At 40.4% G+C, this 23942-nt stretch overlaps 1 protein-coding gene across 3 annotated transcripts; it reads right to left on the bottom strand.

The window, feature by feature from the left end:
• Positions 1-10196: 10196 nt before the first annotated feature.
• On the bottom strand, positions 10197-23670 carry TRPV1 (transient receptor potential cation channel subfamily V member 1). Of its 3 annotated transcripts, none has more exons than XM_063340425.1 (18): positions 22882-23670; positions 21771-21965; positions 21046-21076; positions 19385-19700; positions 18678-18844; positions 18216-18368; positions 17679-17819; positions 16895-17193; positions 16090-16266; positions 15712-15876; positions 15336-15431; positions 14650-14720; positions 13801-13966; positions 13009-13075; positions 12271-12587; positions 11560-11687; positions 11188-11303; positions 10197-10624 (listed from the first exon to the last, which is right to left on the bottom strand). In XM_063340425.1, the coding sequence occupies exons 4-18, from the start codon at positions 19684-19686 to the stop codon at positions 10458-10460; spliced, it is 2532 nt and encodes an 843-aa protein (XP_063196495.1). In that variant the 5' UTR covers positions 19687-19700; positions 21046-21076; positions 21771-21965; positions 22882-23670; the 3' UTR covers positions 10197-10457. The 3 variants fall into 3 exon arrangements, 2 of the variants coding, with proteins under 2 accessions (XP_063196495.1, XP_063196494.1); XM_063340424.1 differs by having other exon boundaries at positions 17673-17819; XR_010071880.1 differs by lacking the exon at positions 10197-10624 and having other exon boundaries at positions 11285-11303; positions 11560-12587; positions 17673-17819.
• Positions 23671-23942: the final 272 nt, after the last annotated feature.

A 23942-nucleotide genomic window follows, 5' to 3' on the forward strand; every position in this document is an offset into this window, starting at 1 on the left:
AGACTGTTTCCAGCTAATCTTCCTGAAAACAGATAAGAATGTCATGTGCTACACATAGGTGTTATGAGCCTGAGCTGAGCTATTTTTAAGGGCAGACTTAAGAGTCAGGAAATGAGAGGCAGAACTACAGTAAGTCACATCTGTGCAAACATTTTCTTATAGTTTTAATCATTAACCTGCTTAACCTTTATGTTCCGAGACCTGCTCCGCCCTGAGATTTCTGACAACGCTAGCATTTTTCAGAAGCCGTGGAGGGTTTTGCAATAGGGTCTATCGTGGCTGTGCAGAACATTTTAGAGTTTACAACAGTTACCAGCTGCTTCAGTTACTAACAGAGATGCCATAAAGGTCAAGAACATTAATAACTATGCATCTCCTCTGAAAAATTACTTGTAAACATTAGCATTGTATAGTCTGCACAGTACGAATAAGCATCAGAAGCCCTATTTGGCATTCATTATTTTGTTTTTCTAGCAAGTGCTAGACTCACTAGAAACTAAAATGAACAAGATGAAGGAAACCCCAGATGGGAGGGATTGAGCATTTGGAGATTTGCCATCTGACATCAGCGAGTCAGAGCTGCATTTTCTGTTCCGCTGATACGTGACATGATCCCAGTCAAACTTGCATTAAAAGTTATTCAGGTTTTATATTTAATTCTGTGATTTTCAGTACCCCAACAGGGAGTCACTAAGTCTAAAAAGCATTTTTAACATTAACACGTAGCAGCAAGGATAATTGCAAATTACTTATTGTCAGCATTCCGTTCCCCAAGCTCCTTAAAAATAATCCACAGCTTCAGCATTAAAGCATGGGCATGCCAACTACCAGTAGCAGCCCAGTTCCCCTGAGCATAGTGTTTAATTGATTCACAAGAGTCTTCCATGATTTTTCACTGTGAAAAAAGTGCATTTAAACTCCCTTTATTTCTGTGGAAAAGGATTCAGAGTTGTTGATCTGTAGTGGGAAGAAGATATCCCCTAGAGACTACAGTTTAAAAATAATGTGCATGCATTTAATGCTAGTAGTGTACTTTATGTGGAAAAGCCACATGAAGATGTACTTCTGTAAGGTATGATAAAATGGCTAAGATACTATAATTTTCCAATAGTTTTTCCAGCTAACTTTTAGCCGGATAGAGAGAAGGAAGGAAGTAGGAGAGAATAGCAAAGTCACAACAGTATGGTCACAGTGCTGCCCCAACTAGAGCTCAGAAGGTGCTTTGCTGCCAGTCTGGTATTTTCAGAGAGCGTAAATGCTGCAGCTGTTCTGCAGGGGGTGATGCTGTAGGAAGGCAAAGCTCTCCTGATCTTACTGTCTTGCTTGCTAATATTGAACTCTTGATTTTAGCAGTCAGATTTTCTTGGTCAATATTCAGTCCCCAGCATTGAGAGGTTTCACGTTACTGATTTCTCTTCAGGCAGTTACGATAAGCAGTTGTCTCCATTGCAACTGATCTTTTTTATATTCCCAGAAAATACTGTAGCAGCAAAAAGATATGTCATCCCATCTTAAATTGTCAGCTTGACCTTAATCCTTAGCACTTGCCTTCACGGGGCATTTTACACAAAATTTATATGGGAAAAATAGTGCAACAACTAGTGCTTAATAGATCAGTGTTACTGCCTCTCATTCTCCCCTACAAAAGAATGGAAGTCTGTAATCACATATAATTCTACCTGAATTCAGAGATGCACATTGCTTTTTAAAGGTTGCTTTTCTGTTTTCACAATATTTCAATACAAGTATCATCCCAGATGAAAAAGCTTCTTTTAATATGCATGCTAGCATTTCCCCATTTTAGAGATATGGGTACATTTAGTCAGTTCTGTAAGTGATTTAGGCTGTTTCTAATAATTATACTTGACTTTTCACCAAATCATTCCTTGTTTTATAGATTATGTTGAAAAAACATTTTCTGTTTCTCACTAGTTATTTAGCTATTCTTACTCTGAGAGGTGAAAAATAACGGACTTTGAAGATCAGCAAAAGTCTGTACTGAGTTTGTTTTTACCATGCTAACACTTTTGGACATACACACTGTGCTATACCCAAGTAATTAGTAACAAACATAATCAGATTCAGAGACTGCAGCTTGCAGAATTAAAGTAGCCTACTCCTGCCTGCTCTTTAAGAGCATAGCTTCAGCAGCTTTCTCTCTGATATAATGCTCTCCTCATCCCTCCACTCAAAGTTAAACTTGTTCTAGGATCACATCTCTGTGCTGCTACATACACATACAAAAAGATTTTCACACCGCTCCAGACAACTGAATAGCACTTGCAAGTATTTAAATACTATGCTCATAATCTGTGAGATAAGAGATTGTTTTTTGCAGCTGAGCAGCAGAGAAATGAGGTAGCCTATAAGTGTGACTATCACCTAACAGGAGACAGCCTTCTGGAAAATCATTCCAGGAAAACACTGGGATATCACTTACCAGTCGGTACAGTCCAGACTGCAGGGACAAGTCAGCCTCTTTAGCAATATTGTTATGCACATTTGCATAACATACATGCCTGGAGATTTTATTACTCAGAAATTCCTGACATAAAAGAACAGCCCCATTCACAAAAGGATAGAGAAGAGTAACTGGAGCCCCCATCACACAGATATTCCCTGCAACTATGTCACTATGCAGCTTATTCTTTTGCTCAGAAAAAAAAAAAAAAAAACAAAGGGAGATGAGCCTGGTATGCTGAAGGAACAGCATTATTGTTGGGACTGTCAAAATGACCTAATAGGCAGGCACCCTAATTCTTTCTTTTCCTCCAAACTACATTTTCTGGACCCAATTCAAGCAGCTTTCTCCAGCTTCAGTGCTGATGCCCTGAGACTCCTGACTATCACAATGCTTAACACTGCTCGTGACACTCTTTCTATAGCTAACCTTAGGAACACAGACCTTTATACTCTGTATTTGAGTAGCACCTACCATAGCAGGGCCCTGCCAAACCATGGCTAGAGCTCAGAGAGGCTACTCTAATCTATGTCCTAAGAGAAAAAAAAAAGAACAGAGATGAGCCCAATCCTTTCTCAGCTTCTATCCACACCTGCCTTGCCAAAAAAACAAAGCAACCTCCCTTCTTCCCTTATTATACTGTTTCTCACCTGATAATGCACTCACTTCCACCTGAATCTCTCTAATTCCTGCACCTGTGGCCACTTCCCTGTGCAGGGGCGGCCTCAGTCTTGAACGAGCTGAAATCAGTGCAGTAAAAATCAACTTCATGTAAGTGGCATCAGTATTTGACTTCAGGTTATAGTTCTCTTTTCCCTTGGCAAAGTTCCAGGGAACTGCATAAGCACAAGATATTAATAAGAGATGGGAAGAATGACTGTCACTCTTTTCCTGTGTCTTTTCCTCCATCTGTACTACTGTTAGTGTCCCCTGCCACTCCTAAGGCAAAAAGTAACAGTGCAAACCTACAAAGGCCTTTGCCACTCATCACTCCATCGATGTGTGGGCTGTTGGGTACTTCTTGTCCCTGTCCTGAGTGTTTATGCTGTCTGCTGATGCTGTAGGTCACAGGCTACGCACGGTCCGTGGGGGAGGCTCACATGGGTATGCAACCTTTTGAGGCTTCAGTTTTAAGGAAAATATAAAACCAGTTTTAAGACCACAAGATAGGCACTTTTTACTTCTATTGGTTCTCACTTCAGAGGCACCAGAAGGGTGCCCTGTCTCCTGCGTGAAACATGTAACACTTCATCGAGGTCTTTCAAAGCACAAACTTCGCTTGGCAGTTCTGAGCCTCACAGTCCCAACTAGGTCAGGGTTGTTCTCCAACTATTCTGGCGTGAGTTTGTACCCTCGGTAAATCTTCAGTTGTGGTGCATAGTTTCTGGTAACGCTTAGCAGCACAGGAGAATTAAGCAATACGAACATGCCTGAAGGAATACACCATGAAGAAAGCGTGCCCCACCTTTTTCTCAAGTCTGTACTGTCACTGTTTGACTCAAGTAGTCTTTGGAGGGTGATCACCAAAACCAGTGAGGAACCTTAATGCTATAGCAATTTCAGGTTGAACTAATAGTTCAGCCATCTGATTTCAAGAACATCAAACCTCCCTTTTTATAAGGAAAATATTTTTATCTGTTTTATCCATCTAAATTGCAGGAATATTTTTTTCCCCTTCCCCCTTCAAACATCTGGTTAGACCTGTAAAAAATATGAGGGGAACAAAAATTCACCCACTATCAGGTCTCACACTGAGAAATAAACTTTGCATCAACTGTAGCAGCATATGAGACATTCACTAACTATAACAAAATAAAGTCCCTGCAGGCCTCTTCCACTTTTTGTCAAGCTCTTTCTGGGAAATAAGTGAAGCAGAATTGAAGGTGAAACATATACCAGTTGAAATAAACCCTCAGATACTTTGGTTCTCCAAAATAAGACAGCTAAAACCTGCAGATCCCATGTTGCTGCAGTCAGGATGGCACTGGATATATTTGCTTACGTGGGCTGAATGAATCTTCCAGTGTTTCCAAAGGCAGTTCTTTGGGCATCATATGTGCCCCACAGAGAGATCTTTTCAGGGTGTGGTTTTTCCATCTCAATTTCAACTCATTATTCTCATTAAAACCCCTTTTATTATGCAAATCATCTCCTCTGTCAATGCTTCGATTTTCTGTTATTCAGTGCTTAGCTAAGATATAGCTGTTTCCATTTGTTCTCGCAAATCAGTCTCTTGAGAACGCTCTACCTATTTCCAGTTCTAAACTCCACTTTTCTATATCTTTCTGGTAATGAGGGGCATTGTCTCATTGTCATCTTTGTGTCTTCCTCTGTGCCAATTAAACACTCTTGGCTTTTCCCCCCTGACTAGCAGGAACTGAGGACATGGTCCCTTTTCTCTACGTGGTTTATTATCCGCATCCTCCTTTGGAATAAGAGAAACTCTCTGGGCTAAACCTACTATGTCTGCTTGGAAACAAATTACTTTGACTTAGTGACGTGGCTTAAAACTGCTCTTACTGTCTGAGTGAGTAGGACACTTCCTTCCAGTTCCTGTAGTTGGGAGTTGCTCTCCTGGCTGTGGAGAAGCCAGCTGACATGGCAATTCCAGGCGACATGAGTTTTCATATCAACATTCGCGTGACTAAATTGTTGATTTTAGGCGCTGATTATAACAATGACCGAGAAGTAGTGTTGTGGATGATGATGAAGTCTGAAAACCTTGGTGATTCTGTAAATGTTCACGTCCCCTTATGCCCACTCATTGCCTGCATATTGAAACAGGAAATGTTACTAATAGTGATGTAGCTCTGCCACAGTATCACAAACACACCACAAAGAGTGAAGTCCAATGAGGTCATTTGGTTGATTTCTCCTCCTTCCCAGAGGGGATTTTCCACCATATATTTTGAAGTGCTTTGTACAGTTTAACATCTGATGTAGGAGAAATTGGGTCCATATTTTCTCTGTGGAAACTATTCCAGAGTCAGAATTAATCCCAGTCTTCATGGTGTGGGTGATGGAAAGCACTTCAGAGCCCTATAACCACATCAAGAAGACCCAGGATGTCTAGCCTGCATCTGGCAGCACCAATTAAGACCTCTTCCTCCCAGGCCCTAGTAAATCCATGCCTGTTGCCTAATGGGGCAAGAAAGACTTGTAAGAAGTATCCTTCACTGCAAGAGGATTCTCTCCAATGCACCCAAACATAGAAGCTGGTGTTAAATGTCCAAGACACAGGCTGACAGTGGGTTGCTCTGAACATCAGCTTATCTGGGATTTTTAATGTACGTGGATTTTTTCGAGTTTGGAAGATTTACCGCAACAGTTTCTTCAAAAACATTGTACAAAACTTCTGTTGACGGGGTTCTGAAAACTTCAAACATCAGAATCTGAGACCACTGGCTTTATCCCTTAAGGCTATGGGGTTGGCAGGATCCCCAGTGTTTTGTAGCGCAGCAGCACTTACTGGGTATACACCTTGCGGATTTTTGAGTACTGAGGACTCCAGCGAAGATGTAGGACTGAGTAATGTGCTAGTGCGATATAGATGCCACAGAAGAGTGACAAGATTAGCTGGCATTTGGCGAAGATAAATACGATTCTGCATAATGAATTTGATCAGAGGCAGCGAAGCAGGGCAGTGGCATCTGAGAGAGAGGGGCTTTCCTGGGGCGAGTCAGTTACAGGGTACCCCAGAGGGAGGAGGCAGCATCCCTGCACATGGCGTGGGAGCCCTCTTGTGGGCCCTGGTGTCTTCCGTGGACCCCACGAAAAACTACTAATGTGCTGCCTGAGAAGAGATTAGCATTAATGTTTAATTAGGACAAGGGCTATTCAGACTCCAGTGCCAGCTGTTGCAAGGGGCACAATCAGTGCACACAAATAACATGCTGTGTGGCTCCAAGTTTTTCAGGTAGGATGTATGTTTTTCTCACCTAATTCAGAAATTATTGGAGTTTGAAAGACACAACAGTTCAGTTTGTATGGCTGACTAGAAAAGTTGCATCTTGGGTATGGCAACTCTGTAAAATACCGAGATAGCATTTTTGCTTTTCCACATGTTCATCAGCCTGTTTTCAACTCCCAGTGAAGTATAGCCCAACTCACCTTCGTCCAGCTCGCCTCTTCTTGCTACCTCCTATCCCACACACATTTGCAGTCATTGATAATTACAGTTGTCACCCACAGAGAGGAGATGAGCACATCAACACCCTTCATTTCTTTTGCTTTTGAGCTAGTGAGGTTATTGGGAGCTGGTGGATATATACAGTTGTTGAACCTGATCATCTCATATTAAGCACTTAGTGTGGACACAAATTAATGCGAGTGGACAGATTTTTACAACCTGCAAGCCTCAAGGAATAGCATGGGAACCACATACTGTTTCTAACCATGTTCAGTTTGAAATAATTATGCAAACTTCAAACTAAAAAACTCACCAAGTGCCCAAGACCCGGATTCTGCAAGACCATGCAAAGTATGTCTGCCAAGGTGAGCAGAACCTCTACAAAACAACCCAAGTAAAGACAATTTATTGCAAAGCCGTGTTCCTCCTCAGCCTGTGGAGATGTCTAGCAGCAGCAATAGAAAGGTGTTGGTCCTAGCAAAGGACAAACACTTCCTGACAAGCCACCTCTCTTCCCTGGGGGTTAGTTGCAGCCCTCCGATGTGACAGTGAGTATTTGTACTCTCTGTCCATTCAGAACAAGTATGTCCCTCGTAGGCATCCCACCCAGTCTGCCTGAACAGAGACACACCTTGATTTCCAAGGGCAATTCTATGCACCGAGGTGGAATGAAGGTGAAGGAAGTAAACTGTGGCAACCAGAGCCCTGGCCAGCTGAGTCTGAAAAAATGTGCACGACAGCGGGTTGGAGTCACTGCCAAGCTATACCTCACCAGATGCGGGAAAAAAATTTCTGCCCATTGCAGTAACTCAGTGATGATATAGCTGGAAATTCCGAGGGGTTTGTAATAACTTACTCTAGAAAAGTGGGATAAGTTTGTTTGCTTCCCAGAGAAGACTAGGGGATTTTAAAAATGCAACCAAAAAACCCACCAGCACCACCCTATCCCACAAATATCGGGCATTTACATTTCTAACCACAGCATTATACTGATGTATGTTTTCACTCTGAATTATAGCATTTCAGTTTTTTATTAAGTCATCCCCTGCAGTCTTTGTAATCTCGTTGGAGCAGAAAGGGACAGGAAGGCAGAGGTCCATGTTCTGTTCAGGTTACGCAGGGCACCTGATCACTCCTTCTGGATAGGCACTTGATGTAAATCAAGGTGTAATTTAAGCAATGGATTAGGTCTCCAGACAGGCTTATAATTATGAGAAATAGATCCCTCACAGGGAATACAGAAATTTCATGAATGCTTTCCAGCTACATCATGATCCTGGTGTGCTTTCAAGCATAAATTTGCCCTGGCACACAAAGGCATGGAGACAATCAACTATGCTTTTCTGGTCAGCCCCTTTCTACATTTATTCTTAATAGTTTTAATAATAAGTTATTTCACTGTCTCAGCCTGTCTTGCCTACCTAGCTGTACTTGTTTTACATATGGACTGTCTCTTGCCATGTTCAGTGTGAAGCATAATGAAGTCTTGAGTGGAACGTACGGCTTAGAGACTTCTACCAAGTGTTTAGAGATACACCTTTGTAATGGTATGAAATTGAACATGCCTACTTTAAACATCTTTTGTGGTTTCCCTGGGCACCAGAGACAGAGCTTGTTTGGTTTAAATTCTGATCTTTTTTTACAATCAATTCTTTCAAATCATTGGGCAAGTTTCCCTGGTTATACCCTACAAATGCTATAAACATAAAATTATGTTTGTTCTGAACGATGTTAACAAAAGAAACAAGAATTATTACTCCTCTAGATGGTGCTACTATTTCAAATAAAGCAGCTGGATGCTTGAAGATTTTGTTGAAATATATTGCTGTAGTACCCGATGAGAAATCCTGACCCCAGTTAAAGTAGTGATGTCAGACAACCCAAAACTTCATCTAACAGTGTTAGCAGTGAAGGGCAGTCTGCATGTAAATATATTAACTGCTTCTCTTTAAGAATAGTGAATGTTTCAGTATCTTACTAAATGCAGAAAAATTACAGGATGTATTAATGAAAATTATCTTTCAAAGGCTGGCTCAATTTTCTATGTCTTTGATTTCCAATTTTCCCAATAATTTGCTACTGACGCCTCCAGCGTACCACTTTTCAACTTCAATGACTCCTGTGAATGTTTTCTGACCACAGCCTTTGGATGCATCACAGGCCAAGCACGACGGGCTTTCCCTGGCAAAGGCTGTGCACTCTGGCGCAGTTTCACAGCAGCACTTTAGCACAACTGTACTTCAAACGCATCCACAGAAACAGTGCAAGTGCTCAAACTGAAACGCATGGTTAAAAACCTTGTTGGCTTAAGGATACTTGTATATGCACACTGTACTTGTGCTGTAAAGGCTGTTAAGTCTAAGTGCTTTAGTGATACGTAACAAGAAAAGGAGGTAAAGCAATTTACCTTTTCTAGCCCAGCACAGCTGCACAGCTCCAGCACTTGAAATATTGGGCCGCTGTCTATAAGACAAATTTTCTTATCTTTAGTTCCTTTCTGTCCAGCCACTTTTCAAGAGGATGCCAAAGTTCCTCCTATTCTTTCCTCTCTCTCCAGGGCTCCTATCTGTAGTTTGGTAACATCTGCCTATTTTCTCTCCAGATATTTTTCCTGATATTCTCTTTGTAAATCCAGCCAGATGGATTTGCAGCAATAGATTTCTTTCCTCCTGTTGTTGCTGTCAAAGTCAAGAACAAAAACTTTCTGATTTCCAGATTATTATTGTTATACATTATTATACACTTGACCTTTGAAACATATATTCTTTATAACCACTATCTCTTACTTTGTGCAAAGTTCATCTGTTATCTAAATAAATGTCAAATTGGGGATCTTGTTAAGCCTTTAGCCTCGGTAACAATAACTGTGAATTCTGGAGTTTACTCAGACAGTGTAAGAGAAACATTTATTTCATTGATTTTGACTATTCAACCTTTAAAATTTCACAGAGTATATTTGTTCTTGTGTTATGAGAAAAGAATAACAACATCTCTAGATCATTCATTATTTTCTATTCTTTCACTGTGTCCCCATTTATTTATCTCCTTTCCAAGAAACTTTCTTCACAGGAACATATCTCTGGGCTCTTGGTGACTTTTAGTGCTCTCTTATGAGTCCTTCTCCAGTTTCGTAATAGTTTGGTTTGTTAGTTTTTGAGGCTGCGAAGCCACAAAACCAGGGCCTGCTTACAGCTGCTTACAAAAATACTTTTTAAAAGAAAAAGAATCTAAAAGCAGACAGAAGGTATGAAATCCGTTACATTCAGGTTGTAGAGTGATACAATTTTTTGATAGGTGCTTTTGTTATTTTCCTATTAACAACAGAATATCCATCATCACTGGCCTCTTGCACCAACCTGCAAAACTTAGTGAAGCTCTTGTTAGCTAATAATGAAGATGTCAGCTCGAATCTCTGAAATGCATGAGAGCACTTTCAAAGAGTAAAACAAACGGATGAAGACTGGGAAAAAATCTCCACTAAAAAATGACTAGCTTACAGACAGCTCTGAAGTGTGGGAAATTCTCAATGTGTTTATTTGTAAAACAAAACAAAAAAAGAAATGCAACTATGGGAACTGTTTCTAACACTTTATGAGACCGCCTAGATGCAAATATCTAACCAATATAAACAAAGTAGTATAGACAGTTTCTTGCAGATTTATATTAAAAATAACCATGAAAACATGAACTTAAATAACAAGTAGTTTATTTAGCATACTTAATGAATCCTTGCACACAGTAATTGCCTAAGTCCTCTGACCTTTTCCATAAATCCCTGTCTTTTTGAATGAAGTGCTCTAATTGTCCTGCTTGTGAGGACCAACATAGGCACTTAGAATTAACCTTCTTCTTAAAAATAAAATTAGATTAGACTGACTTTGGAAGTGACTCTTTCAACGTCTCAGAATCTTCTGGCTCATAATAAGGTTCCAAAATAGGTTTTAATTTTACTTCTTCTGGCAGTTTATGAGTCTCTTCTCTCCTGCTTCCATCTCTTAAAAGTGGAACCAATGTTTTCCAGTTTTTCCCTGAAACTAAAAAGGAAAAGAATGGTTAATTTTCCCCCCTCCATAGAAACAGAAGAAAATATACAAGTGGTTTAAATAGGAAGCTGATGAAAGCAGAAGAAAAACGCAGGAAGAAAGGGCTTTGTGGTTTTCTTCCCCATATTGTTCCATGAGTTTTCCATATTTCCGCTGGCAAGTACAGCAGAGATTGATCATACAGTTAAATACTTCTGTGCTGGATAATGAGCTCCCAAACTATAGGGTTTGGGGCGTCCAAAGCAGCTTCTTGGCGACTTGGCTGCCATCATACACTGTTCCAACTTCTCAGGATTTACACATATTATCTGCCCCGTAAAATCTATAATCAGGATGATGAATCTATGGGGCTTCTATTCCAGAGAGTAAAACTGCTATGTGAATAATGAGCCTACTTAATCCTTTACATTTTGTGCTGATTGAAAATGCCATTAACTTAGCTACTGCCATTATCATTAAGTGCATAAAACTGGCTGTCCTCTAACAATTAATCGATGCTGCTTCTATCACCAGTGTGTAGCCCAGACTAGGATTTAGGTCCCTGAAACCCTCACCTCTGCCAGGCTTAATAGAATAACTGGGATTTCGTTTGAGGTCCCCAGAGTACCCAGGGTCTTCGTTGATTATGCCCAGATTAGTATTCCACGTGGACCAGTTCACTTCATCAACCCTAAGGAGAGAACAACAGAACCAATAGCTAGTCTAAGGATCAACCAAACAACTCCAGGATGAGTTTATATCACAAACTGCCACCTCTCAAGCCTCAGATCTGACCCAGAAAACAGATTAAACTGACTACTGTAAACAGCCTTAGGGCACTACTTTTCAGAGGAGTGCTCCAGGGGTAAAGTTCTGCTTCCCATTACCAGATACCTGAATGTTGTTTGTCTATAAAAGATTGTTCATTTGACATACAAACAGCTTACCTAAAGCACCATCTGTAATCATCTTGGCCGTCAGGTGTGATCCCCACCAAGACTCGCTTCCCAGACCGGAAGGAGCGCCTCACACAGTTCAAGTAGCTGTTTTCAATATCCAAGGTTGTGATGGCTCTCTATTAGGTAAAAGAAAGCAGGCCACTGAGAGGCTGCTGTTTCAAAGTCACACAGACCCCAGATTCTCCCTTTGTTTTAAAAACCTTGAGCTTTCATTGTCACCATCTTAGAGCAGGCATCATAACCATCTCTGAAACATCGCCCTCTGTTAATATGTCATTAAAAATGCCAAATTACTGCCCTGTGATTAGAACTATGAAGTTCCTCTTCTTACCTCAAACAAAAACTGACGTGCCTTTGAGATTCTGGTAAAGATTGTTTTCCCCTTTCCATAATCCCTGTCTTCATAGTCTGATCAGGATTTTCCATCATCAAAAGCCCAAATAATTCTGTCTAATTAGAAAAGTACTTATTTTCTTAAATTCTGAACATCTGTGGAACACTGGGAACATCTGCTCAGGCAAAACATCAAATATGCAAAGAAAAGGAACTAATATACTTTTTTTAGGAACTGTTCAGGGGAATCAGAAAGAAGCAGTGACCTGTTATTTAGAAACATGTCAGTTCCTAAAGATTCTCTCCGAAATTTCTTATGATTCCCCACACCCTTTCTTGGGTAGCGGCCTCACAGAACCAATGTACCTGGAGTTTCCAGATGCTCTTGCTCTCCTGCGCAATTTTGCTCACAGTTTCCCCCATCAGTGCAATAAGCATGTTGAGCAGGAGGATGTATGTAAGGATGACATAGAGAACCAAAAGGATGACGAACACAGACTTGAACCTGTAGTTCTCTGTGAACTCCAGGTCCCCCATCCCAATAGTGAACTTGAAAAGCTCCAAGCAGGTATAATACAGACTATTGTAGGACGTGCGGCCTCGTTTCATATGGCAGCATCGGGAATATTCTGAGCTATTTGTGTCTTGCCCCTCATTGTCATCTTCAATTAAAGTCACCACAGCTGTTGCAAAAGAGGAATCACATATGCAGGATGAAAATACAATTTGAGATCATAATGCCATTGCAAGCAATGAAAACGAGCATAAAGACAAGACATGTTGTCTTCATGGTGCATTGTCCCCAGCGAAATTGCTCCATAAAATATTCCCCATAACTGACACCTTCTCAGAAGGTGTTGTCTCAGTTTTATCTATATAGAACAAGATGACTGTTTTTACATTCGGCTTTGCAAAGCCGTTTGAGACCCAGGGATGAAAAGATGTATGAAATTACTATACATAATTGTTATTCTGAAGAGATTTTTTTGTAATTAGGTTAATTTGTTAGTTTATAGTTGGAAACAAAAAGTCTAAGTCACTTGAAAAATGAAATTTTCTGACATTCTTTAAGATAATAAAAAGTAACTCCAAAGATGGTATTACCTGTAGAAAATCCCAAGAGGAATACTAGATAGACAAACATGAAGCGACATAAATCTCTAAGGATCATCTGTAACATGGAAACAAAATATTTTTATATTGCTAAAATTTGAATATAAAATGCAATAAAAATTGGTAGAAAATACTGCTTCAGCTCAAGAAGGCATGTGCTATGAACTGGCTGTTCATGCATTAAACTGTTATCCTGCTGAGATAATAAACTTTAATACAGAAAACATTTTTCTCTGTTATTCATGCAACAGTTTACACACATATGAAAGACATATGCATGCCAAATAGTTTCATCTTGGTGAGTATAAACCACATTAAGACAGTTTCATCTTTCTTCCCCTCTTCAGCTAGCTGGCTAAATCATATATAGAGGTTTATTAGCCAGCTACTGCCTCCTAGCTAATTGCTCAGTTTGGTAACGTTTAAACTGTACCTAAAGAATTTTCCAGCTGGTAGAAAGCTGTGCCATTTCACACCAGTCTGCGCTGTTCTCAGTCTACTTTCATCCATGCCTATACAACTGTAGTTATTTTGAAGCGTGGCAGGTAATAATAATATCAAAACTGCTATAAAATGTATGGATGAGGAGCAGGTTTTTCTACATAACTTAAATTGTATTACGTCACTCAGAAAATAATGGCCAAGTATAGTAGAGTGATATAATATTTCCCAGTGGCATCATGGAGGTAGATATGTCGACTTCTCTCCTGGAAATGGGGCTGTCAGCAGCAGTGCCCTGATCTGAGCACTCTACTGCCCTCATCACCTACTCACTGGACTGACCTTGGCAATCATGACAGAGTAAATGCCCATCTGCTGGAAGCCACGGGTGTAGTACAGCATGTTAGCCCAGCCCAGCGCCAAGGAGAAGACCATGGAAGCCACGTACAGTTCCTGGCCGCAGAAGTACAGCACCACAGAGCTCAGGAGGAGCAAGGAGTGAACAAAGCTGAAAGACAAGCATGGTCTGAATGCAGAGAGCCGAGTTGGCCACAGGTGGTGGGAACAGAGGAGCCCCACAAAGTATACAGCAGAATGAGGGATTCTCTAAAACACAAAGGAGCCTTGGCAGACACTTCCTCTCTTCCCTTCATTCTTTCCCTTCTCAAATCCTACAGTTCCTCTTGCAAACTCCTCAGTTTCACAACATACAAACTTCTGTAGCCTATTCCTGCTCTTCCTTGTGACTAGAGGGAAGAAGAGTCCTTGAAAACACTCATTTCTTCAGCACTCCCTCTCTTTCCACAGACCCATGAAATTGCCCTGTTTATCTGCACTCCAGCTGGGAAGAGAAAAGGCCCAAATTATGGAGAGGCCAAGCTCCCTTTAGGAAAGGGAGGATTTCTCCACCTCCAATGCATACACACTCAATTGCAAGCCCAACTCAGAGATCTATTTCTAACTCTGCTGCTTGACACAGTCACCAAACTTCTAGACACTTCATTTGCTTTACCTCCAAAGGAGGTTACTGATCCAGACCGAAGTGCTATGATAGCCACTGGCAAGTATTTTGTCAAGACCCCGGAAATTATAGCAAAGCAACTACTTATTATAAGTGGCTTCAGCCAAAGCTACAGATCTCACACACTCATCTGTTTCATGCTGAATGCAATCAAAGACATTGGGGCTTACAAAAGAACCTCACTGTAGCTGTCAACTATCAGCGTCTTGAACGATGGGCGCCTCTGCACGAAATACTGTATCTGAAAAAAATGGGAACAAAGACCAGATTTGCATCAAAGGATTAAGTATCGCATGTGAATGCATCAACTAAGCACTGATACCTGTACGAGGGGACTGGTACCTATAAAGCATCTCACAAGAACAGCTCAAAACCAACACTGGCACAAGATCTAGGGAGGACTCTTCCAGTAACACTAGACTTCTCTTACATCTGATGTCTTTTGAAGACAACCACCTATTCGGTCTCTGTGGATTCACTGGACCTGTGATTCACTGTACACTCTCCACTGGCTGCCAAGAGGAAGCAGGGGGGACTTTAAGCTAAAACAGGCAATCTTTAATAGAAGCCTGGCTATTTGCAATACCTCATTCTTAAACTTTGGCCAGGCTAATTGCTGAGAAGCACACTGACTTCTAGGGGTAGTCTTTTTTTTATACAATAGATAAAACTGTATCTTAGCCTGTGGGCTCATTAGTAACCTAAGAACTCCTAATCAGGCCAAGGAAAAAGATCTGTACCTCTTGACTAAAACATGGATTATCTTGGCAGCCAATGCTAATGAATAGGAAAGACATGCTGGATTCTCTCCCACACCTACCCAAACAGCAAGAAGGAAAAGTTTCAAATATCTTACCCCTCTGAAAAAAAAATAGAGACCTCCCAGTACACTCAGGATCTCTCCAGTCACTCGAAAATATTCCCCAGTGCTGTGACCAAATGTGAAGGGAGGCTGTGTAAGACAGGAACATAGATGTGTTCAGCAGAACTGGGAATAGGAAAGACCTGGCCTTGCCAGCAGCTGAAAGCAACTACATTTCTAGGGGAATGGGTTAAGTTTCTGAATGTGTTGCAGCAAGGGGGCATGACTGGGAAGCAAGCAGTATCAAATCTCCCTCCTGCCTTCAGAAAAGAGGAAAATCCTAATGGTAGGAGCACACATTCAAATGGGATGCAGATCTAGGATATCATGCGCTGGGTGGTTCCCTTGATATATGACAGGAGTAACATACCTTTTCCTCCTTCTCTACAGGTCTGTAGTAAGCAGCTGCAGTGAGGATGATGATATGCATGGTATAGACAAAGAAGTTGAAGTAAAACAAGTGTTTGACAAACCGGTCCCACTTGTCTTGCAGCAGCCTGTTAAGGGGTTCCACCAGCAGCATTTCATGACGGTTCTGAGCAAAAGGAGAAAGAAGAGAATCTTGACAGGACCAGTATGTACTGGGCTTTGAAAACAGCAAATGATACTCATCTTCATAGTACCCTTAAACTCAGGAAGGGAGGTTGTTTTATAGAAATGAGGAAAAAAATGCACTGGGTGGAACACAGAGCTCTTCCCCAGCAGTGCCCCAGCCTGTAAATAAAATGCCAAGGAGGTGCATACTTACTGGTGTTTCACTACTGTAGGCAATAATCTCAAGCACTGAATTTTTCTCACATGTGTCTATACAGGACAGATCATAAAGAGATGAGTGGACAGGTCCATAAGCCCATTCAGTGAACTTCCTAGACAAGTGTCTGCACTCAGGATCTTTGATCTCTCGTCTGAGGATGTAAGCGAAAATCTAATTGAAAAAAAACAATACAACCAACATTTCAGCACTAATGGACTTCTAGTTCCTCAGTGTCTCCACAAACCAGGATGGCTAATTTCTCCCTAGTTTAACTGTGCTGAAGTCAAACCACTGGAGCACTACAGAGATCAAAGTCTGAAGTAAACACAATTAATTTTCTCACTAGATGCTGGGAGATAAGAGATACAGATACCGCTTACAACTTGCCACTATCTGTTTCAAAATTGCAAGAGAAAAGCAGAGATGTATGTTACACATCTCTGAGCATACAGTCATTTTGAATGGGGACTGCCAGAAGATGAGTTATATCAGCCAGTCAAAAGTACAAGGCCTCTAGTGGTTCAGATGATAGCAGAGACCCACTTTCTGTTTCCACTTGGGCTGCCCTGCATACCAGTGGTTTATGAATAATAATAATGCCAGCTGGACACAGACATGCACGCACTTTGTAACTTTTAAGGACTATGCAGTTTTGCATGTTGAACTGCAGCACCAGATCCTCTTAACTAAAAGGCCCCAACAACAAGCAGTGATAAAATCTGGCCTTCATCAACATTTTACATGTACCCCGTATAACTTGATACAGTAATGGGACAGTTAAACACATTTGCTCACCTACCCCTATCTTCCCTGTTTTGGCTGCCAGAGTTAATGGAGTCAGCCCTTTCTTGTTGGTGAGTTCTTCTAGCTTCAGGATTGGATTAATTTTGGCACCAAGGATCAATATGTTATTGTACATCTTGGTAACAAACTTGGTATTATCCTTAGTATTGTCTGCAATCTCCACCAGTGTATGCAGGACCGTATTGCCCATGGAGTCCTCAGCAGTGATGTTGGCTGGCTGGTAGGGGTTCTCAAGGAGGAATTTCACAATGCAGAGCTGGTTGGTGCAGGCAGCCAGGGACAAAGGCAGCTCCCCTATGGGCAAGCAACAGGAATCAGTAGTCAGAAAGCCCGTTACGACACATGCATAAACAGAAAGAAGATCATGTTGCTTTCATCTTTCATCATGAGAAGAGGTGAATTTCTCTATCTGATATAGCACCAAATCCTGTGATAGCTGTTAGAATCACATTTTCTTTTGTTTAACTGCATCACAGAAACACAGTGCTTAAGAAAGCACTGAAAGGACAGCTAACAGAAGGTAACAACCTTTTAAAGGATACAGTGCCCAGAAAACAAAGGGATGCAGACATCAAGCTCGCACAGAACATCATCGACTACCAACTGTGTTTCTTTATAATCTCAGCCTTTGGGAGTAAATATTTGGACTAAGTGGTAGGACAGCCCGTCTGGTACTTCTGAGCCTCCAGTCCCACATACACAGGATTATTTAACAGCTTGTACTTTGGATAATGCTAGGATAACTCAATCAATAAAGCCCATACTGTGCTCACCCCTACCAAAATAAAAGCCAGGTTTCCCTTTGATTTTCCTGAAGAACTCCCCACAGGCTCTTGCATGAACATCTGCTCCATTCTGGACCAAGAGCTTCACCAGGTACATGTTCCTTCTTTCAATGGCGATGTGAAGTGCAGTCTGGCCTACGGAGACACTCATCAGACAGAAATCTTCAACGGTTAATACAGACCGAGAGCTTTCAGGTACCACAATTCATCCAGGTCCATTAAAGATGGTAGAACTAAGAGCTTTTCAGACTAAAAAGCTCTAGAATTGAACAAAAAAAAGATGGCACAGATAGCAAGTGCAAGTGCCCTGAGCTTGCTATTAAATCACTGTATATCAAAAATGGTAGAATATTGCACCTAACAAAGCACTGCCCTAGCATGAATGCCCTGGTGGGTAATCCCACACTGGAACTTTGGGGTGCTGCATCCTCATGCATAAGGCTTCATGCAGAAAACTATTTGAGAGCCTTGCCTAACCTTGTCTTCAGCCTTAGCACCAAGAGTATTCACTGTAGCAGCTGTTTCTCTTACCCTTGTAGTAGTTGTCGGTATACTCTGCATTAACAAACTCTTTCAGAGTTCCCGTTTTCCTTGCAATATCCAGCAGCAAGGGAATGGTATCATTTTTCCCATCATGTAGATTCAGCATGGCTTTCAGTAAGCAGGTTTTCCCAGTTTCTGGCTCTATAACACAAAAAGATTGCAGCTATATAGAAGTGATTACAAACCTACCAGCTCCTCCCAGGCAGGCAGGAATTAATGAGGTTCTTTTCAAGAGAGAAGAAAACTCATCCAGGGGTTCACAGAAAATTTCGACTTTTCTGAATTTTTCTTTAACCTTACAATCAATGGGTTGCCCAATCATTAGGGAAGTAGTGGCTATTAGAGCACGTCCTGCAGACACTTAACAGAATTATGTTTTTTTGTTTTCATCTCAGGAGCACTACTGGAAGAAAACGAGGGAAACTTAAGGTATGTGACACTAAAGGGTACCTTTGAACTCATCATCTGTGAGATGCTTCAAGGTTCTGTTAAGATAGAGTAGCAGATCATCCAGGTCCCTTGTGTTGCCTTGGGCTACAGCATCAAAGATCCTTCTGCGGTCATAAAATTTGAAAGCTTTTTCTGAACAGCCTGTGATGGAATCTGTAGATAGGAGCCTAACAAGGGTAAATTTCAGTTACTTAAAGTCAGACATTTAGCAGACTTTTTATAAACTACCAGAATAATATTTTTTATTTGCTATGCGAAGTAGTAAGCACTACAGAGTAGTATAGATGGATCTGCAAAATCTACAAGATCAAGAAAGTCTGCAAGCAACTGTCCTGATAAAATTATGTGTCTGTTGCTGAAAAGTTGAGAACAAGGCTTAAAAGAGACACTGAAGCATGACACTTCAACTGCAGGCTTGGGAACCAGGCAATCCCATGTTCTCATTCTGAGTGATGTCCATTCACTGAACAAGTCTCAGGCAAGTGAATTAAGGCCTACCACTAATTTTGTGTGAGATATCCGTGGACTCAATTTTCAAGAGATGCCAAGAGGCAACAGCTATTGTCACCGTCAGATGCAACACTCCTTATTTTGGCATAGAAAACAGTGAAACAGAAAAAAATGGTCACACTCATGTGGAGAGAATAAATGCTGCTCTGCAGCTGTCAAACTGTTGACTACAACGAAATCTTACAAGGCAAACTTACTTGTGAAGTTTCCCCCTCTCCAAATTGGCATGAAATTTGATGACAGAAGGTGCCATCAGGTGATCCATCTGGTAAAAGGAGTCCATGGGAGCCATGTCCTTGTCACTATCCCCCATCACAAACCGCCCACGTCTTGCAAAGATGTTGCTTTTGGGTGGCTGCACCTTGTTGCTGGGTGTACCCTGGAGGCTGTCAGGCGTTTCCAGCGTGGAATCCTCCCCATCCGTGTGTTCATCTGTCACTTCAGATTCCTCCATGTCAGAACTGCCAAATTTCTTCATCTTCCCAAGAATAGAAGACATGATAAGCAGGTAGTCTGTGAGGAACGACACAAACACCTCAAGTCAGCACTTTACGGGGCCAACCAACAGGGAATGGATTGGTTGCTCTCATCCCAGAAGCAAGACAGATAGACAGATATTCACTACGCCCAGAGTTGGGACAGTTTAGTAGGTCATTACCTCCGTGGTGTTTGTTACTGTCCCCACTGCCCTTGCCCATTTCAGAATGGAGAAAGCAAGCCAGAGTGTCCCAGAGCTTGCCAGCCACCTCACTGCAGAGCTGACCATTTCTGCTTAGAACTAGTGCCTCATCCTCCTCCAATCCTTGTTAAAGCCTGAACAATCTCAAACCCTGAACTCTCTCTGGCTTTCTTCTCTACTTTCTAACTGTTTTGTGCCACAATATATTCTCAGAATTTTATCAGGCATGTGCAAAAAGCCTGCTTGTGCCATAACCGTATCTCAACGATGCTGAGCACAGAGGGCTTCCTGCACATAGGAAAAATACCACTTAATGGCTTTACAGAGTTACAGCAGTGCTAGATGTAAACTGGGGCATGTGATTCTTGGGAGATGAGTGTCACCTCAAACGTGAGACACGGAAACAGAAAGGGAAAGGTTACCACAGATAAGAGATGACTGTAAGACCACATGTCTGATCTTGTCTGATTCGCAACCACAAAGAATTTGACAGAAGTTAACAAATATATTATACTGAAAGTAGAGCAGGCTTTGGTTTGGTTTTGGTTTTGCTTTCTTATCAAATTTTTTAAATCAGAATAACGTTGTTCTTCATGCCCCTGAATGCAAAATATTCTGGAACTGCAGCAGTGGAGACCGGACTGCATCATATTTGAACTGCTGCATAGCTGGCTTTTAGAGAGAGCTGAACAGCTTTAGAAACATACTTCAAAATCCTAGATTGCTTGGAATTCTTATGGCTTTGAGCACAGGAGTATTATATAATCTTTAAAAGGTCTTCAACTGTAAACTGAATTACAGTGGTCAGTAATATTCTCTGTACATTCAGTGTGAAAACAACATCATAAACACACTTCAAGGTTGCTTCTCTTCACAAAAATATTCTGAGGGGCTGCCTGCAAACGTACATTGTATATCAAAGCTAGATTTTCAGTTCTATGGAACTAGTTAATATTCACATTAAGAGCCACTTACATTTTCCTGTGCAAGAAGGACACAAAAGAAACTTTTGTCAGGCATTTGCATTTTCTATAATTTTTCTATAATTTCTACCACATAAATGTAAAGAAAGATTCAATTTGGAAACTTGCACATTTAGGGTTACTGGAAGCAAAACAGCGTATTATAAATGAAATACTAATGACTGCAGTTCAACTCACTTATGGCCTCTGAGCTCACCTTTCAAGTTCTTTGTGTCCTTAGAATCACTCTGAAAGAATAACATAATATGTTATTAACGTAATTGTTCTATAAATAGAAAATTATATATAGAATATGAAATTGGAATATTCATTTGGAATATGAAACTAAAAAATACAGAAAAACAGTTACATCAGTGAAAAAGTTATGAAAATAGTTTTATAAAAAATGGAAAAAAATACACTGAGAATACAGTCATGTAAAATTTTAATTTTTTGTCTTATTTAAATAAATGTGGATTGAGCCAAAAACACCAGAGAGATGGCTATGCAAAATGGAATCACTTTTTTTCCACAGAATAGGTGCAATAATAAAATCCACAGAATAGATTCAATCCTGTCTCCCTGGCAATTTGCTCAAACTTGGTTTAGTCATTATGCGTGCTTTCATTTCTAAACCCTGTTGATAATGTTGATATCTTTGATAATGAAGACAAAGCCGCATTTCCTCATGAGCATGAATTTGCAAGGGAAATAACCTTTGAAATTCTGTGGAAGGATTCTTTAAAAAAAAAAATTGTCCTAAAAAATGCGTGACCAACTTGAACTCTTTGAATCCTATGTACATTGAAGTTCGATACAATAAATGAGATACGGAAATATTTTTGACAGAATGTCTAACCACATCACAACTTATAATAAATACTAAAGAGAGTTTACAAATAACTAACAACCATGCTATTCAAATATACATGCAGAACTTACAAACACTGTAAAAAATCCCGTCTTCCACAAAATAGTCCAGTCTCAGTAAAAACCCTCTGATCTATAGGAATTTGGTGCCAGATATTCCTCCTCCAAGGTGCCTGGACTGAAAAGCACTCAGAGTTTGCTTCTCCACTTCATTTGTCTGCAAAAGTGTCCATATGTCTGATGATTTTTAGAATCAAGGGAAGTTCACTAGAAGAACAGAGAATAGAATAAGATCATTAAGAACCATTCTGGAACCAGAAGCATCAGTTGCTTCTATTCCCAGGAGTTCAGCAAAGCTCTTTACAAGAATTGCAGTAAGTTGCTGTTGTTTTTCTCTCCCCTTTAATTGCATTTAGTAATGGATACTCTTCTCCAAATTTCCTCTTTGTAAATACACTCAAGCTTGCAAAAAAACCCCGAAACCACCAGACAACAATTGTTTCTGTGGGTCACAGTTTCATTTCAATTTACAAAACTTTGTAAAATATGCCAGAAGGTCTTCTCTGAGATCAGTTATCTTTCTGGACATCTTTCTTGGGTGGCTGCTGTAAAGCCTTACCAAGTATTTTGTATATAAGTCGATTCTGAACAGAGTTGAGGGAGAACCAATAACAGAAAGTCCTAAGCCCATTCTATTGTTGAATGTTCCTATTATGCTTTATTTAATTAATTTATATATGTAACAGTCAAATTTTAAATGTTAAAGTCATTAGAAAAAAAAAATTCTTATCTAATCCAGGATGGATCTAAACCCCTTAAAAATTAAGAACTGTGTCATATATTGTTAAATATGTCATTTACATAAGATCTTTCTGCAAAAAACTAATCTAGAGAAACAGCTTTTCCAGCAGGCTGAGCATCCAGGCTGTGGCTGTTAGGCTAGAAGCAACCTCCAAACCTCTAGAGCTCCTGAGGTTTCAAGTTAGATCATTAAATTATTCAATGAAATTATCTCCTTTCTGTTTTGCAAAAGGTAACTATATTTCTAGTCTTGCCATCTATCCATAAAAGAATAATATATTTGCCTATTTAATAGCAAACTAATTAACTACTTAAAACACTCGATGGCACTGTACTCAACAGAGACAAAATGCCTATTTATTAATGCATAGATATAGATTACCAATAAGCCAGGTCCTTAGCTGGTGCTCCTGGAGCTTTGCTGAGCAGAGTATTTCCTTCGACATTAATTCCTTCACCATTTCCAAAGCAGACACTGTGTAAGAAAACTATATGGATCAGTGGAGCATCTCCCTTATCCCATCTCTAGCTTCTTGCTTGTCCCTTTGGCTAAATTCTCCTACTCTTCTCTTCTTTCATTCCAGGCATCAGCTCCTTTCAGTCTTGCTGTGCTCTGATGTACACACTTCAGGAGCTTTCTGCTGTTTTCTGAGTTTGACGCCTCCTTCATCAGCCTCCTTGACCTGTGTTTCTTGTGAAGATGTTATTTCCTTCTTACCAGCAGCACTCCATTGCTTTTTGCAACAGCTGTTGGACGTATCATATTCCATCTCAGCAAGGACCTGGTTTAAAGGTGTAAGCTTATAAGGAAATGAGAATACTTATCAAAATAAGCCAGTAATAAACAAGAAAGAATTTATTCCTTTTTCTTGGGCCTGCATCCAACATGCTGCACAGGCTTTGTGCAACTTCTGTGCCTGAGAGTGATTTTACCGACTAAAAGCCCTCTCCACCACTGCAAATGGAAAAAACATCAGCAGATGTGCTAGAGATCTAAAAGATGTATGCAAAGCTGGCCTCCAGGTCAGAGATTGTTTTACCTTTGCTAATGGAACCTAAAACCAGGCCACAATTTTACCAGCTTCTGGAAACAAATACCACTTGATTTCATGGTTAACAGTGTGCTGGAATATTATTATCAGCTCTTTCCGGTTAGTCAATAAAAATGAAAGCAGACCTGTTGATTGAAAAATATTTTATAATAACATAAAAGGGAAAAATAACATAACAAATTCAGGTTTTTTCAAGACTTTTACTCTAGTCCATGCTTTCTCTGTAATTCCTAGATATTCCAATAGTTCCCTAAACACAGCATGGAATAGATGCACGGAGGGAAATAGAAATTAATCCATCTCTGTAATTAAGATCTCAGAACAGCTTTCTCACTACAAAAATGAGTCAGCCCTGATATTGCTGATGTGCAAGATAGAAATACACTTCCAT

This window comes from Chroicocephalus ridibundus, chromosome 7 (genome assembly GCF_963924245.1).
Source record: "Chroicocephalus ridibundus chromosome 7, bChrRid1.1, whole genome shotgun sequence".
Lineage (NCBI taxonomy): Eukaryota > Metazoa > Chordata > Aves > Charadriiformes > Laridae > Chroicocephalus > Chroicocephalus ridibundus.